Source organism: Enhydra lutris, unplaced genomic scaffold, assembly GCF_002288905.1.
Source record: "Enhydra lutris kenyoni isolate GAN:26980312 unplaced genomic scaffold, ASM228890v2 scaffoldscaffold45, whole genome shotgun sequence".
In the NCBI taxonomy this organism is placed as follows: Eukaryota; Metazoa; Chordata; class Mammalia; order Carnivora; family Mustelidae; genus Enhydra; species Enhydra lutris.
The window spans coordinates 653,462-671,656 of record NW_019154129.1 but is presented as its reverse complement, the minus strand read 5'-3'; the positions used below and the strand labels follow the sequence as shown (position 1 = coordinate 671,656).

Sequence of the window (18,195 nt, the reverse complement as noted above, 5' to 3'; positions counted from 1 at the left end):
CTACTGGGGGATCTTTTCCCTTTGGAGCTTCAAGGACCCTACGTGAGGAAAATGTACAAATTATGCTTCCTCTCTGTTGATTTTTTTTTTAACGACTAGATTTAGTACATGTGAATACAGAACCTTTTCTGCACAAGCTAGGATTTGTTGCAAACATGCCTTACTGCATACAGTTTATCCTAGGAGAGTACGAATCCTAACTTTCTGCATTATCTCCAAATTTTATTCTTTTATCCATTATTATTTCTTCAGTGCTTCCAGTATATTCTTCTACACCAACCGCCGTTAAAATGTACAACAAACTCTAGATCCAAGAGACGCTGAAGTGTTTTAGTTTCCAGTTTACCACTTCTGGCTGCCTTGGCAAAGATTGGTACTTAAATTCGAGTCCCAAACCTCTGCCGTGGGCTTTAGGTTTATCTGGTGAGTATTCTCTTCATAAAAAAGACGTATTGCCTACAACCACTTGCAGAGGAGACTGACTTTTATCTCTGACTGCAAATCCAACCAGTTGAAGACACCCAGACAGTAACAGACAAAGGACTTTGGTTGTCAAGCCCCCAGAGTACTATAGAAAGTTCCTCTTTGGTGGCTAAGCTAACTTATTACCCTCATTTGTTCTGTGGTTTGCTGTGAACCAGGATTCCCCCGTTCAAAATGCCACAGACTGAGCCTCCAGGCAAATCCAAAAGCTTCGTAGTTATTCTGGGTGGTTTTGACAAGCTACCACACATCTTAAGTAAATAGGAAAGCCTTTATTTTTGTGTTAAGAACAGCATTTTGAAAATAAAACCTATCTGCCCATGCTTTACAACCTTTAAATTTGTCATGTTTATATACAGTCATTTATGGTACACATTGATTGTCTTGAAGTTTCTTTAACGATTTTTTTTAATAAGTATGCAACAGTCAGCCAGGGGAGGATAAAGGTACATTATAAAACACACATTAACACATTTAATAAATATATATTATCTATCAAAAACGAGCCTTAGCTCTTTATCAATTAATAAAAAGCACCTGCTCAGAACTCTTGTAAGCTGGTGTAATCATTGCATCATTGGATTATAAAAGCCACAACACTCCCCTTCAGTTTAGGGTTCAACTCAGCACTGGCCGACCTAGAAGACCACCCCAAGTTTACCCTTGTTTGGTGGGCCCAGACAGAGTCTGTGCTAAAAGCACGGGATCCCCACATTTTCCCAGTTTGTCAATTCTCTGAGCTGATTCCCTCACTGCCCACCCTCCACATCCAGTGGAGGAAACCAGGATAGAATGACCATTTTTTATTAAAAGGGGGGGGACAAGTGTGGCTGTTATAGTCCCAGAGTGATTTTAATAACCGGACACAGAAAGATTTGTGCTTACAATTAGGTATTTTAATCACAGATGCTCTCCTTCTGGTCATTTTCCCTCGACAAGTGTTGTTTCCATAAACAGAGGTGCCACTGGATTTTGTATTTAAAGTTTGCTCCGTGGGGCCAGCTGGCAGCCAGTCTCTTGGCAAAGAGGTCTCTTTGTACCCTTCAGGTGGAGTCATTAGGAAAATACCCGTTCTCTGCTCTCTGCCCTCATTCCCCACCTCTGCCCCATTGGGAGGGCATCCACCCCACTCTCAACCTTAAAGCCAAAATAAAACAAAATCCAGAAGCGCAATAACGTATCAGAGAATTAAAAAGAAAGAGGGAGAAAAGGTCTCATTAAGTGAGGTCTCCCATGGCGCAAAGCTGGTTCTGTTTTTACGTTGATGAAACGTTTCCCCCTTGTAGCCATTTATGCTGTGCTCACCTTATAGGCCACCAAGAACTGAGAGAGAAAACGATCGGGTGAATTGCTCCCTTCTGCAAGGGGGGGAGGGGGGCTCTTGCAGACGGAATCACTGATGGGATCAGAGAGCTCCAAAGGACTCCAGAGAGCAGGGGTAAGCAACCATTTCCTGGCACGAGAATGTGTATTGCTATCGTTTTTCACCAGACTGGACCGAGGTGTTTGGAGATTTCTGTATTTTCACAATCCTGGGTCTGCATGCAACCACCACCCCCATCCCCACCCCGGGTCCTGGCTTATTTCCCTCCCTCTCCTCCCCAATATTCCCAGTTTCCAGTCCACCAATGACGCTCCTCAAGAGAGGATTGGAATCTGATTCTCTAGAAGCAAGCACATGCTCTGGGCAGGGGTGGGCTGTTTCCCAAAGGTCAGGTAGGGGTGGCATTCTGGTGCCATGCTTTTTCTTCCTCATGCGTGGCAACACAAGGAAATGCACTAGCTGGATGGAAAACTTGAAGGAGGGCCACGGAGGGAAGGCCAAATTGGCTTCGTTTACCCCATCGCTCTGCAAGGTTGCAGTGGGGAAGGGGACTGTGGCAAGGACAGGACACAGCAGAGACTAGGGCCTTGAGAAAAATCGGAAGGTTTATTAAAACAGCTCAGACATATTGGCTTATGAAGAGGTCAGTCTCCCACCGCCCCCCCAAACACTAACCTTTTTCATTTTCTTTAAAGGTTAAAGGCTTAAGGGTTGTTTTATAGAAAAAGCAATATAATCATTAGCGTATATGCCAAAGGACTCACCCTCATTTATACATTTCATGCCGTCAAGTTAAAACTCTTTGCTTTGTGTCACTGCTAGTGATTATGCTGGCCAAACAGTGCAGAGAACATGGGGCTTTTAATGGCCGAGATGTTGGAAATGCCAAATAACAAAGGAATGACTTGCTTAGGACAGATGGAAACCATGACAGAAACAATGGGCTTTGAAGAGAACCATTTGCATGGAACTTACAGAAAACCAAGTCAAAACATGTCCCACATACCCTCCAAAAGCAGCAAGAACCTCTCGAGTGCTCCAGCCTTCCCTGGAACTTGCACTCCGTCAACGTCTAACACCTGAGAACTCACTGCATGCTAGGCAGCAGAGTGTCCCCTCTCCCCTGGGATGCCCTGCCATGTGACATCATCACAGACAATCGCTGTGGCACCTGCCTTCTGGCCTGCCAACGGGGGTGGGGGAGGGCTGTCAGCTGACAGCCCATCTGAGCTTTGGAAATGAACATGGAAATAAAACTGGGAAAGGGTGCGGGGTTCGGGGAGCACTGGCAAGAGCAGGAGGAGGGAGAGCTCATCAAGGGAAAGAGACTGCTGCCCCAAGCGGGAATATCGCTCTGGCTCCAAGGAGGGAGGCGGGCATGCTTTTCTGCTGTAGACCTGCAGCAGGAGGCCCAGAGAGGGAACAGTGGTGGGTCACCACTTTTTAAATGTGACAGTCACTTCACCTCCCAGATAGCCTTCTCTTCGTTGGCACAGGCTGGGGTCCCTCCCCCACTACTGCTGTAAAGCTCATGCTGTGATTTGGCTGGGCCTTACCCCAGGATCACACCCACAACTCCGTAACTGCTCCTGACCCCCCTGAAATGTGCAAACCAACAGGCAAGCTGATGGAGAAGTCCCATTAGTCCTCTCAATGAAACAGTTATCTCAAAAAAGGCCACCTGAGGTCCAGCACTTGCTGCGGAGGGGCGATGGTGTGGGGAGCTCCACAGTCAACCAACACCAGCCCGGCCCACCGACTGTGAATGTGGTTCTGTTCTACCCCCGGAGGATGAAACAGTCTTCCCAGCCACATTTTTGAGTGAGCCTAATACTATTTGCAATTAGCTTTGCTTTAGTTTGCAGGGATTGAGGTTGGTTTGGTATTACGCGTGTGTGTGTGTGTGTGTGTGTGTGTGTGTGTGTGTGTGTGTGGCAGGGGACGGAGGGCAGTCGGTGTTAGCTTTTAGGTTCAGCAGTGTTCACATTTACACAAAATCCCCTTGTGTAGGATTTCTAGATCTCCCGGCTGTGAGGCAGCCTTGTTCGGCTACTGTTACTGATTTCTCCCTCAAGAAAGACACAGCCAGGGAATAAAATCGGTAAGAGAGATTCTTATTCTCTGGAACTTAAAAGTCTTTCACCAGAGGTGTCTTCCAGTGTAACTTGGCGGAGCAGTTGGGATCTGGAAACAAGGATAACATACTAAGAACTCTGTGCTTTGCAAAGTCAACATCAGAAACCAATTCGTTAACAATGTGCCAAAGATAAGTTATCTTGCTTTTTTCTAAGGGGCTGAATAATTCCCAAGAAAAGCGGCAACCCGGTGTGTGTGACGCAGCTCTATTCTAGGGGAAGCTGGGTCCTCTTTTCTATAATCATACATCCCGAATGACTGTCTCCTCACTCAGAAACCCACTTGGCTTTTCTCTAAGTCCACGGTGTTTTTATACCCACTGGCCTCGAAGAGCCTAGGAGAGCTTAAGAGTGACTGACGGGGGTTCTAACATTATTTATTACAACACACAGGCAGAATGCTTTCGAGTCAGGCTTTTTCTTGGCACCCGACAATAAAACAGCCCAAGGGATGGCAGGGGGTTTTCAGAAAGCAAATCTGTGAGTCTGTTTGTCTTTGAGCCTGTTCCAAACCAGTGCAAACCAATGCCTCGCATACCATTCAAAAGGCCAGGAAAACCCAAATTCCCTCCAGAGATCAAAGACCATCCCCGACTTACATTAAAAAAAGGAAAAGAAAAGAAAAAAAAAGCTCAGGTTGAGTTATGGAATTGGCACATGATAGAGGAATGGAAGTCCAATTTACACATGTAAACTGGCTTTATGCATTGTTTCTGAGGAAGCATGTAGCTATGTTTGGAAATTAAATGTGGGGATGACAGTGTGTCTTTGGATTGCTGGAGAAACAAAATGATGTAATTGCACGGAGGCAAAATGTAAACAATGACAATTCTGCTGAAGGTCTGTTTGGCATCAGATAGTAAAACCTGTTTTTGTTCTCGCAGGGGGAGAAATGATAATTGCTTCGGTTTCTTAAGACATCTTTTAAGGAGTGGAGGTAGGGGAACCCGGTATCCAGCTGGGGCACAGAGATGGGGTGGGGGGACAGACGGGGGTACACTAGGCTGGATGTCAGCAAAATCTGCTGGGGGGGGTTTCACAACTCTGGGCTTTTCCTAAAAGTCACCTCCCAGGGAGCACAGGTGGGCATCTTGTGCAATAATGAAAGCCAGACTCATGGGGTACAAGAGCCCTAAGAAACAGGGACTCTCTTGAAGGAACCCACACAGATGGTTCACTAAGTATAGGTGCATCTTCCGTGCATGGAGAACGGGGGTAGAGAGGGGAAGAGAAATGGAAGCACTGCATGCATTCTAGCTGTAAGGGGTGTCCACGTGGGCCAGTGTGTGCAGGCCCGTACGCAGCCTCCACGGAGCAGGATGCCCCCGTCGAAGCTGCCCCCAACACTGATCGCTCTTGGGCCTCCGGCCAAAACATCACCTCTTGATACTTACAGTCCCTCCATTGAGCACAACGGCCATCTCAGTGGGCTGATACACGTTGCTTCTGAACGGAGCGCTCGGTCTGTTTCCCAAGCTGCCGTTGCGAAATCCCGCTGTTCGGAGGGCTGAGGGAGGTAGGAAGCAGCGACACAACACCAAAACAAAAAACAACCCACGATTTTGTTTTCTTCTCCTGCATCAACACCATGCTCCCAGCACACATCCACCCCCCCACCACCCCCACCAAGCCCTTGCCACCCCTCCCCATTGTCACAAGCCAGATTCAAAACAAAAGTCACAAAGGGGCTTTGTTCTCTGGCTCTCTTGGAGGATGACCCATCTCAGTGGGGTTGGGAAGTTTGTAGAATCCAGGGAGCAGGCTGCTGGGGTGGGGGGCAGGGTGGAGCCTCTATCCCACCCCCTCCAGCCCCTGCAGGCCATGGGGGACAGCCCTCAGAGGTCTCCTCTCTCACCACAGTGTCATTCATGTCAAGTTCAACATCACACCATTCAACACCGGTCACTGTTTCTGGATACACAGAGGTAGACAACCCTAAGAGTGTGCACATCAAGTATATGACAGAGGCGGTCTTCGTGGGAAAGTGACAGGGAAGGGAACACAGGGGCTCCAACCCTCTGGGACAGGGTATTTCTAAACAGGAAAAAAGGGACAGCTGTAGCAAAGATGGCAAAATATGTCAGCACTTCTTAACCTGAGAGAGGTGGGTAAATGGCGTTCCTATTTGCTGTGTACTTTTAGAGACCTAAATTTCCTTTTTTGTAGAGAAAACCCAAACTACACAAGAAGACATGGAGGAAACAAACACATATTGCTAAGTCAAAGAAGCCAGTCTGTAAAAGCTATATACTGTGTGTTTCCAACTGTGACATTCTGAAAAGGCAAAAGTACAGAGAATGTCGAAAGACTAATGATTGCGGGGGGCAGTGGTGGTGGTGAAGGAACAGGTAGAGCACAGGGCACTTTTAGGGCAGAGAAATTATGCTTTACGAGACTGTGCAAGCAAAAGAGTGAGCTCTAAAATGTAAATTGTGGACTTTAGTTAATAATAATGGATCAATACTGATTCCTCAACAGTAACAAATGCACCACTAATGCAAGCTGTTAATAATAGGGGCATGTGGGAACTCCTTGTAATTCCTGCTCAGTTTTTCTGTAAAACTAAAATTGCTCTAAAAAAACAGTCTATTAAAAACCAATGCAGAATGTAGGAGCACTATGAAAACAAAAGTCCATCTCCGTTGTAACACGGACTACATTATTTTCATTCTCGTTGAAGGCACTAATCGTGCTTTGCCAAGAAAAGCCCACTTAAAGTCTCCAAAGAGGGGGGCTTGGGTGGCTCAGTCGGTTCAGCCTCCAACTCCTGATTTCAGTCAGGTCATGATCTCAGGGTCAGCTCAGGTCAGATCGCAGGGTCACAGGATTGAGCCCCACCCTGGAGCCCCCGAGTGCAGCCCCGCATAGCATCAGGCTCTGCGCTCAGCAGGGAGTCTGCTTTATACCATAATAGGTACTTTCATTATTTCCACTTTACACAAGGCACAGAGAGATTAAGTTACTAACCCAAGGTCACACAGTTGGAAGGAGGCAGAACCAGCATCCAAAACCCAGGCAGAGAATCTGTGTTCTTAACCATCCCACATTGCTGGCTTCAAATACTGTTTTCAACCATCACACTTAGAAGCAACCTGAATTTAAGCGACATTAGAGAGAGGCAGCTCAGCCCAAGCTGGGCCCAAGAAACTGAGGCACAGTGGGGAGCGAATGTCTCTGGCCACAGGTAAACCTCTCTGGCTCTAGCAGCTCTATCCAAGCCTTCAAGTAGCTGGTTATGCATGAGCTGAGCAAGGAGATACCTCTCCCACGAAGTAGAGAAGGGGGAGCCAGGGAGGGGCACCAGGGGGCAGAGGAGGTAGTTCCTGGGCTCTTACTAGTCTCAGTCCCTAGAGGGGGAATGCCGAATAGCACTCTTTCCTTATAATGCACAGACCCGGCCAGCTGTGTTGGGAGAATCTGACCCCAACACATTTTCCTCAAAGAAACAAAGGCTCGACTCTACCAGCCATCTGTGGGTGCCTTGGCCCCAAGTGTTGCTATGACCACCTTCTACCCTGGCCTGAGGTCAGCATGTGACTTCAATCTGGCCAATTAGGTCCATTCAGAGCCAATTCTGGGATTTTTGCTGGGAAACGATCCTCTTTTCCACTGGGACTCTGTCTAAGCCTAGAGTTGTGGGCTGCCCAGGTACTAACAGAGCCAAGAGATGGAGAAAGATCAAATCTAGTCATCACCCGAGACTCCTTGATCTAATGATTCCTGTAGCCTGATCCCCAGTACATTTGTTCTTGTGTTTTGTTTTGGTTTAAGCCAGTTCAAATCAGATTTTTTTATTACTTGCCACTGCAAGTGTCACACCTAACCCCGCACTCTGACCTGGGTCAGCTGTGAAAGGCGAGCAGGGCTCATAAGAGCTTCCCTACAGGAATCTAAGTTTATAGGTTGAATGCCAGCCTACTCCTATCCAGACCCTGCCGGTGAGGCTACATGGGCCCTCCCTCAAAGCTGACTCAGGGCCACGCACCAGAAAGCGAAGAGTCCAAGTTTAAATAGCCCTTGGTCCCTAAGGAGATCTGAGAGCCCAAATCCCCTAAAAGAAAGAGCACTTTTTTCTTTATTGCTCCTTTGAAAGGTGAACATTTAATATGCCTCATTAACGCTTTCCAAGATGTGATCTGAGGTGCTACATCCTTCGTGCATTTTCAACTTTCATCACATACCTCATGCCTTGCTGATACTTATTAATAAGCAGGAGGCTGATAAAGTGCTCTGTATACCTGGGATCTCATTCGGGAGAAGGAAACCTGGAAGCAGAGGACACTGGGGCTTGACTGAGCCACAGGCCACCTGGGGAATGTCCTTCCCATCTCTTGAAGACGTCAAGATTGACTCTCAAGGGAAGAGGGCCCAAAAGGCTGGCTGGCTAAAGCGCAAAAGAAAGAGGGCCAACTGTAACTCCTGGGCAAGGCCCCTACTGGGGCCTGGTTCCCGAAAATACAAGCTGGCTGAGGTCAGCACCAAAAATGACAACAGTTGTTCTCACAGTGGCAAGGGAACACGCCCAGAGGTTCCCCAGCCAGCAAAGCAAGGGTTTCTAGAACAAGGGCAATCCTAGCCAGCACTCTAATTTAGCTCATGTGAGCTTTCTGACGGAATTGGCTTTGCCTGGGGCCCACCCTGCCTGGTCCCATGTGAATTTTGGTGGACATACATTTGGGATGATCCAAAACAGGGCTATTAAAACAAAGTCTGATAACATCCAAGGTGAGTGAAGAAGTGGGGCGCTCATACAGTTACTGGGGGGGGAGGGTGCAGAAAATTAGTTTAAATTTTAGGGGGCCATCTGGCAGTATATATCAAGATTTAAAGGTACAGACTCTTTTATGCATGTCTAGAAGGTGGTGGTTTGTTTGTTTTTTTGGTCTTGCAAGAAGTTAATTGATTAAGGGCACAAAGATCAATGTTCACTGCAACATTACTTATATGGAAAGTCAGAAACAAGTGGAAAATCCACCAGCTGAGGATCAGAAAAATAAATTACTGTTTCCAAGGAAAGCTCTGCATCATGGAAAGGATACTAGAGCTCTGCAGTCACTGACCTGGAAAGGCCTCCATCCATGATACAATATTGACTTAAGCAAACACACCACAGAACACCACTTAGATCAGTGGTTACATCTTCAAATCCTTTGGAAAGCTTAAGAAACCTGAACCCAAACAGACAGAACGAGGGGGCGGGCACTGGTAATTTTTTTTTTAGCTGCCCAAGTGTACAGCTAGGTTAAGAATCTGTCTACGGGACTGGTGTGTGTGTGTGTGTGTGTGTGTGTGTGTAAAAGAGGGAGGAAGAGGGAAGGAAGGAAGGAGACTGTGTGCTCACTGAGAGATGTTTGGCAAGATGGGAGCAAACAGCAGTAGCTGCTTTTGGATAACGGGAGTTTGAGCAATTTTTGTTATTTTTACTTACTGAAACTTCTAGATGATTATTCTAGTTTTTGTCACCAAAATGGAATGATAAGACTGGTTTTATTTTGGAAAAGAAAGAGGGGACAGAAAGACGACTTTCTAGGCTTTGGAATGTGTCAGAATGTGAAATAGATGGGGGTGGGGAGCACCTCTAGGACCCCCCCATCACCCAGTGTGCCAGCCCTGGTACTGCTGGTTCTCACCTGGGTCCCAGATACCTTTGATCGCTGGATCTTATGTGGATAGGAAGGACTGGCTGCATTTTCACAAGAAAAAAAATGCATGTAGTGGAAAACCAACCCCCCCCCCCCCCCCCTCTTAGAGTGTGAGCTTAAACACGTTGCCTGACAGCCCTGGAACTCAGTTTCCCGCTCTGTAAAATGGGACTGATAAACCCTGCTTTCTCAAGCCACAAAGTCGTCCTGGTAAACCAGCCAGTGAGCTCAGGATCACTAAAGTGCTTTGAAGAGAGATGAGTAATTCTGTGGTAGACTAATCAAGCACTGGGGCTCCGGAAACCGCCTGCATGGGCTCAGACCCCGGCCCTCCCTGCCTCTTAGGCAAGACGCATGGACCTTCTGTGTCTCGGTTTTCTGTCTGCAAAATGGAATTCAATGGGTTATTGTAGGGATTAAATGAGATTAGCCACTAAAATGCTCAGAATGGTAACTGGTCCGTGGTAAGCACCTACTAAAGGTTAGCCATCCTTACTCGTGAAGACCCTAATACTTGGGTCATTCTAGCATTCCCGTTTCACTGCAAGTAAACTAGACCTTCAGGTTCAATACCACTGATTCTTAGCCTTCTGGGGTCCACAGACAGCTTTGAGAATCTGACAAAGTGATAAACAAAAATCCCCCAATTTATGTACAAAGGTGCACATTCATTCCAGAAGCTGCCACTACCTCTCAGGTCCAAGGGGAGTTCATGGGTCTCATAAAAAGGATCCTGTTCCGGGGGCAGCCTGGAAGGGGTGGCTCCACCAGACCCCGGAAACCAGCCGGGCTCCTGACCTCTGCTCAGGACACGTTCTCTGGAGGGCCTTCGGGGCTCCCAGTGATGACCCCCATCTTGACCCCCGCCTTGCCCTGGCAACACGAGCCAACACTCATTCCTGCTACATCCTTTGACAAACATGGGCTTGCTGGCCTGGGGCTTCCTACTAAGACTGAAACAGCTCCGTTAAAGACCACACCAGGGTTTCTAGCCCTATCCGCGGGTGGAGCCGTTGGTGTTCCCTCCTGTGGGTCTGGTCCAGCGCAGAGGAAAGTGGGCAGGTGGGGAGGGCTCTGGGTGACCTTCAAGGATCTGATGGCTGAACGTGCTTACCCCTGCCTGCAGGGCACAGGCAGGATGCACTCAGCAGTCACCCCACAAGCTTGACTCTGCAGTCATGACCCACCAGGGAACATTGCCCAGCTGCCTGGGTGAGCAGCACTGCAAAGGGGACCTTGGCCATCTGGAATGAGCCACCTCCCAGCTATGTCTTTGGCAAGGTATGGAACCTCTCAGAGTCTCCATTTATTCATCTGTAAGATGGGGATAATAATAGGGCAGCCTCCCTGGGTGCAGCAAGGGAGGTCAAGGACTTAGAATAGCACCTGGCACACAGTTAATGCTCAGTAAGCAATGACTGTACTAAGTAATCAGCACCACACGGCTACGGCTGCTGCTGTCAATTTAGCCATTATTATTATCATTATAGCCCCTGATCAATCCCCAGGCAACTGAGAAAAGGCAATTTTATTGAATCTCAAGTGCTGGGAACCTACCCGACTCACTTGAAGGAACGACTCAACAGATATTTCAGAGGCGGGGGCTCCAAGTGCCCGCACCACATTCTCCAGGCTCAGCTCTGAACCCCACTGCAGGGGGTGATGCATGGGCCTGGGGACCCAGACAGCCTCCACCTCTTGTGCCCCCAAACCTCTCAGAAGCCAGCAGTACTTATCTGGCCAGAGTAATGGGGGAAGTGGCAATGAGAGTGGGAGACAGAGGACATACGGATGACAAGGGGCGACGGAGGCGAATGCTGCAGGCTCCTGATTTGGAAGGTCAAGACTGAGGCTCGTTCTACATGCACTCCTGTCAGGACTGAGCCCCAGCTGCCCACATCAGTAACGGGCTCATTGATGTACTTGTCTGGTTGTTTCTGTCTTCCTGGTCTGGTTATCCCTCCCCTCTCCCTTGCAGGGAACACCTCCTGGGGAGGGCAGCTACACCCAAGTCTCAGGCTCTGCTTTCAGGGGAACCCAGCCAAGACACACATCCAGGAGGCCATGTCCTGGGGGAGACCCTCAGGATGCTACTTCTCACAACAGCTCTAGAAGTACATACTCTCATTAGTCTATCTTACAGATGGGAAAACTGATGCTCAGGAAGGTAAAGCAATCTGCTCAAAGCCACACATCTAGGGAGTGCAGAGGGCAGGACTTGAATCCAGGCACCTGACTCCAGGGACCCATTCATACACTCCTGAATGCTGGAGGTGGGGAGGAGACACAAGTAATCGTCCCCAGTATCCCCTGCACCCATCTAGCTCCTGGACTACAAGCTCAAACACTTCCAGGTAGCCAGGGAATTAATGTTAATATGTTCTAGCGGCTGAGTTCTAGCAAGAGGGAGTGGTGGGGAGTGTGGTAAACACAAAACAAATCCCCATCTAAAGGAACAGCCACTTGGGCTGCTTTCATAATTTAGCTATTGTAAATAACAATTTACAATATTTGTTTACAATAGCTAAATTATGAAACCCCTGCAGTAATCACAGGGTTGTATATATCCCTTTGAATTAGTGTTCATTTTCTTTGGGTAAATAGCCAGGAGTGCAATCCAATTACTGGATCATAGGGTAGCTCTATTTTTAATTTTTTAAAAAAGATCTTATTTATTTGAGAGGGAGCAGGGAGAGGGGCAGAGGGAGAGGGAGAAGCAGACTCCCCGCTGAGCAAGGAGCCCCACTCAGGACTCGATCCCAGGACCCTGACATCAGAGCCCGAGCTGAAGGCAGACACTCAACTGACTGAGCCACCCAGGCACTTCTATTTTTGATTTTTTGAGGAACCTCCATACTGTCTTCTGCAGTAGCAGCTCAAATGTCCATCAGCAGACGAATGGATAAAGGTGCGGTTTATATCTATATCTATATCTATATCTATATCTGTATCTATATAATGGAATATTATTCAGCCATGAAAAAGAACAATGAACAGTCAGAGAAAGACAAATACCATTTCAGTCATATATGGAATTTAAGAAACAAAACAAACAAAGAAACAAAGGCGGGGGGGGTGGCGGGAGACCAACCAAAAAAGAGATTCTTTTTTTTTTTTTTTTTTTTTTAAAGATTTTATCTATCCATTTGACAGAGAGAGCACAAGCAGGCAGAGAGGCAGGCAGCGAGAGAGGAGGAAGCAGGCTCCCCTAGAGAGCAGAGAGCCCGATGCAGGGCTCGATCCCAGGACTCTGAGATCACGACCTGAGCCGAAGGCAGCAGCTTAACCCACTGAGCCACCCAGGTGCCCCAAAAAAGAGATTCTTAACTATAGAGAACAGATGGTTACCAGAGAGGGGGTTGGAGGTTGGGGGGTTGGGTGAAACAGGTGAAGGGGATCAAGAATCCAACTGCCCTGATGAGCGGTGAGTTATGTATGGAGCTGCTGAATCACTACATTGTACCCCCGAAACTAAGACAACGCTGTGTGTTAACTACCCTGGAATTAAAATGAAAACAAAGGAGCAGCCCCGACTCCTGAGAGATGGAACCTTCCAGCGCACACTGGTTCAGATCAGCTCCAGACAATCTTTGCCAGGTGGGAATGCCAAGCCAGCATTGCCAGAGCTGACTTTTCAGAAGAAGTGAGAAACCCAGATTTTGATATTAAATTCTTTGGCAATGGACAGGGAAAAAAATGCTAAATAAGAACCCATTCCTGGGCCAGTTAAAGTACCGGGCCCAATGTCTGTGGTTCCCATCAGCCAGGACTGGCCCCGGGGCCACCCATCCCCACTAGGGAGGAAGGAGGGAGTCCTTTTGGGGGAAGCGGTCCCAGAGCCTCACCCCGCGGCATGGCGACCCCTTTACCTGCATTGTGTTCATCCATCGAGAAGGCCTTGTTCTCCATGTAGGGGCGTGGCAGCTGCACGTCCTCCTCGAACGCCGTCTCCCGCATCCGCGGCTGCGAGGTGTCGAAGTAGTTGGGCGTGTTCTCCTGCGGGGCTGGCAAGATGGCGCAGTGGATCTCCGGAATGGCGTGGAAGATGACGAAGACCCAGCCGCTGGCCACCAGGGTGATGGCCAGGGTGGGGTCACCCCAGGCATCTCCCCGCCGCAGCTCGGCGTTGCCGAACAGGTACATGGTCATCCAGGCCACCCAGATGAGCACGGACAGGAAGGCTGTGACCAGGATGCACGCCCCATTCTGCTTCCACTTCTTGAACTTGCCGCATAGCGTGAAGAGCGCCAGCCCCAGGGCGGCCACGAGCAGCACCATGTCGTAGATGAGGGCCATTACAAAGTCCATGGGCTCGTAGGCACAGGCCGGCTTGGCGTCACGCAGCACGGTCAGCACGAGCCACTCGATGGCGATGATGGCCTGCACCAGCATCAGACACAGCGCCACGCCCACCAGCTGCCAGCCCGAGGGACTCTTGCCGTGGCGCACCAACCTCCGCACGCGCCACGCCTGGCTCAGCAGGCAGGAGAAGCAGAGAGCGAAGAGGACGCCCCAGAGGAACCGGCGGACCGAGCAGATGGTCTCGTCCTCCCGGATGATGAAGGCGAAGGTCAGCCCGAAGAGGCCCAGGGTCCCCAGAAGGAAGAGGAAGTGGAGGCCCACGGGGTCCTTTTTCTCCTTGTCCTTGATGAATGGCAGCCGCACCAACAGGATGAGCATCAGGAGCAGCGTGATCAGGGCGCCTGCCCCAGCCACCGCCTCCACCACGATGCCCCAGATGGTGTCCAGGTCGCACAGGGACACGTACTGAGGGAGGAGATCCAGTCCACAGCCCCGGGAAGTGCTGGCGTTCTCAGAAGCCCCGGAGGCAATCACGAAGAGCAAGAGGAAGGCCAGCACCTGGTGGGTTTTCATCTTTCTCTCTGACACCGGACAGGTTCCAGAACATTAAGGACGGGGGGAGATGTTTGGAGGGAGAAAAAGACCAGTTCACTGTAAGATTCCCACTTTCCTGACTTCTTTAAGACCCACCTCATTTCCAACCTGCTGGCCCATGAGGCACCTTTGACAGGTCAGAAAAAGGCACCCCTTTCTCCAGACAGCACAGACCCTGGTTGGGGGTGGGGAAGGTACAGGACCCTAATTTAAGCTCCCATCTGCAGCCTTGATCTGGCACAGTGAACAATCATGAATCATCATCGCTAGCGGCTGGAGAAGAGGGTGAATCTCTCTCTGTATACTCTTTTGTATTCTTTGATTTTTGTATTCTGTGCTATGTCTGACCTCTTCAAAAATAAGGGAATGAAAACAAAACTTTGAAGAGACAGCCATGAGACCAGCGCTGTGCTAAGAATGGTATGCACTGCCTTTTTGCAGTCTCTCAATGGTAACGGCTTAATATTTACCCATGACTCACTCTAAGCCAGGCACTGGGCACATCCAGTCCTTACACTGGTGACAAAACAGGGTCTCCAGGAGGTTAGGACACTTGCCCAAGGTCATACCACCCAGCTCCTAGAAGCATGCCCTCATTTCAAACAGTGTATCCAGAATGAACTGCCGTCCTGGGTTCCACCTTTACCTCACCCCTACCTCCCCCAAAGATCTCCAAAGAACCCACCCTCACTGCACCCCTGTCTGTACCTCCCAGGGTGCCTGAGGATTCCCCTCGGCACTCTTTTGGGTCCCCATGAAAGCTGAACTCCACACAGCAGCCATGGCAAATGGCCTTAACCCAATTCCCATCTTGTCTCTCCTGCTTCCTCTGCCTAAACGCTCCCAACCCATGGCTTGGAAAATGTTCCTCACCCCCACCTAATGTTGCCCTTTCCGACCTCGGCCAAGGTCACAGTGCCATTCCTCTTCACCAGAGCCTCTTGTTCTAGTTCCTTTTTTGCTCCAATAGTCTTTTTTTCCCCTCCTTGTCTGTTCACTTTGTTTCTCCCTTTTCCTTCTTCTTGCTCTTTTCCCTGTCTTTCTCCACTGCAAGGTGCAGGAGGGCAGGGACACTGTCTATTCATTGGGGTAGACCAGGGCTTCTCAACCTTGGTATCATTGACATTTTGGGTCTGACTGCTCTTGGCCGTGCGGGCTGTCCTCTGTACTGTAGGATATTCAGCAGTACCCATGGCCTCTATCCACTAGATGCCCGTAGCACACCTACTCTCCCCCAACCCAAAAATCTTTTGACATTGCCAAATGTCCCCTGTGGGGGTGGGCATGCAAAATTGCCAGGATGACCCCACTGGTGTGGACTCAAGCACTAGCACCCAGTGCTGGCACAAAGGTGATGCTTAGTGGATGTTGAATGAATGAGAGGCTCCTTCACCGGGACTCTTTCCCGGGCCCCACCTGCCACCAGCTCTTGCTTCTCAACGGAGCGTGGCCTTCAGAAAGCTCCGGCCTACACAGCTCTGCTCTGAGCCTGTCTCCAGGCAGCTCAGGCTGGACCCACTGCCTTCGCTGCCCCATGTGTGAGGTTGTAACCAGCTGGGTCCAGGCAGCTCCCGCTCCTCCCTGGGGCTTCCTTAAGTAAATGCAGTATCGACCACCTCTCTCTCCCCCTCTCTGTTCCTTTCAGGGATTCCATGAGCAGCTCTGATCCTGTCTTGGCTGTGAAGCCATTGATTGGGATAAATTATTGATGCCACCAAATGAGAAGGGGTCTGGTGCTATAGGGATCGTCACCTTTGCCTCTTGATGAGAGAAGCAGGTTCAGGGCAGAAGGCATCTGGCAAGAGATGCTTCTAAAACACGCATCCCAGCATTGCATGCAAGCAGATTCGGGGTGAGGGTGCACCCCAGATGTGGCAGTCAGACTCATGGTCTAGCCACTATTCATCCAGCCAATAAACTTGCTTTTTTTTTTTTTTTTAGATTAAGCCAGTTTGAGCTGGGTTTGTGTTGCTCGCCAACAAGGAAGTGTTATGACTCCTCCCACGTCATGTGGCCCCCTTCTTCCAGGAAGTCCTCCCTACCCAATGTCTAGGCATGTGGATGCCACCAGTGGCAGCCAGGAGCTTTAGTGGAATCCACTTGTCTCTCGTGGATCATTATCATTGTTAAGGATGCCCAGGAGGTGTCTGGGATGATCAGGAGGGCTCCTCACAGCCCCACAGGATGAAGCGGAGCCTGGCTCATCTAGGATTTCCGGGGAGAGTCAGAATTGCCCTCCAGAGATTTCTGCTGCTGCCAGAGTGACAATGGCAATAACTAAGTCACAGCGCTCACCACACTGCAGGCACAGCTTCATGCACGGCACACGTACAAATGCCTTATAATCTGCACAATGAACTACGAGCCTGGTACTACTACTATCTCCGTTTTATAGGAAGTAAAACATGAAGGTCAGCTGGCTTGTTGGAGGTCACACAGCTAGAAAGTGGTGGAGTGAGGCGACAAACAATTGTACTATTGTTACTTGGGCTCTTACTACAGACCAGGGCTCTAGAAATGTCACCTGGTGAATGAACCCTTGCTGGCCAGTCTCTCCTGCCCCCCCCCAATATACTCTACACCAGTCCTGATTTTGTCTTTGTAACATATGCCACAATTTTCAAATATTTTATTACCTTTGGGTCCACTCCCTGCTCTCCCGTGTCCAGGGCTGTGTCTGTCTTGCTCTGCACTGACCTGCTAGCAGCTGCCGAACCAATGAATTGGTAAGAGTAGTCTCAACCCTCATGATACTCCTGAAGGACAGGTGTTCTCATTGCTCTCTTACAGAGGAAAGAACTGACGGCCTGAAAGGTTCAAGTCCGAGTCTGATCCTCAGATGGCCAACAGCAGCAGGGTCACCAGGGAGCTCGCTGGAAGTGCAGACTCTCGGGGGGGTTGGGCCTAGCCCCCTCTGTTCTAACAAGCCCACCAGGCAAGCTCCAAATGCGCTCAGACCCTTGGGCACACAGAAGCGTGAGAAGCTCGGACCCGTGCAGCCGGGGAAGCCAGGAGCCGTGGCCGCAGTACGCTCTGCCTCGCCAACTCTGCCAGGGACCAAGCAGGTGGCTCCCACTTGTCAGGTAAGCCCCAGCCTCCGCATCAGCCCCTTGGTGCTTCCTCCCACCAACGGAGCAGTTCTCCAGGAATCCCAAAGGGAACAATGCCAGATTAGAGGTTTCAAGTCAGCCGCAGGCAAGGCTGATCGGCACAGGATAAATATATGGCAACAAACCCAGGAGATGTAGGCGTGCGGCTCCTCAAAAGGAGGAATGAGCAAATGTGAACAAACGCACAAGCCTCGGCTCACATACTAATTACCTTTGCGGCCAGGCAGGCTCCCAGAAATGTGACTCATTCAGAGGCTCTTAAATATACTATCTCTGTCTCTGTCTCTGTCTCTCTCTCACTCTTTCTGTCCACAACCCCCACCCGCAGAGGGACCAGAAGCCTCCGGCAGGTGGTGAACAGTACGCTCCATTTCTGCACGAGCTGGGGCCTGCAGAGGCTGGAAAGAATGCAGGCAAGATTCCTTGTGAGAGGACAGTGCTGCCTGCCTGAAGGCCACAGGCCGGGTTAGCCCTCCCAGCCCAGCTCCTCACCAAGCAGGGCGAACTTCCGAGAGAGATCTTCCGGTTTCAAGTTCTGCCCCTGCCACCTGCTAGTACCCTGTGACCCTGGACAAACTGATTTAACCTTTCTTGCCTCAGGTTCC

The 18,195-nt window shown here is 49.6% G+C and overlaps 1 protein-coding gene across 1 annotated transcript; it reads right to left on the bottom strand.

Annotated features, from left to right (window-relative positions):
* Positions 1–2,398: 2,398 nt before the first annotated feature.
* LOC111156023 (G protein-coupled receptor class C group 5 member B) lies at positions 2,399–17,838 on the bottom strand. Its single transcript, XM_022516571.1, has 4 exons — positions 17,802–17,838; positions 13,454–14,467; positions 5,337–5,449; positions 2,399–3,991 (listed from the first exon to the last, which is right to left on the bottom strand). Exons 1-4 carry the CDS (start codon positions 17,836–17,838, stop codon positions 3,947–3,949), a joined length of 1,209 nt encoding a protein of 402 aa, XP_022372279.1. The 3' UTR covers positions 2,399–3,946.
* Positions 17,839–18,195: the final 357 nt, after the last annotated feature.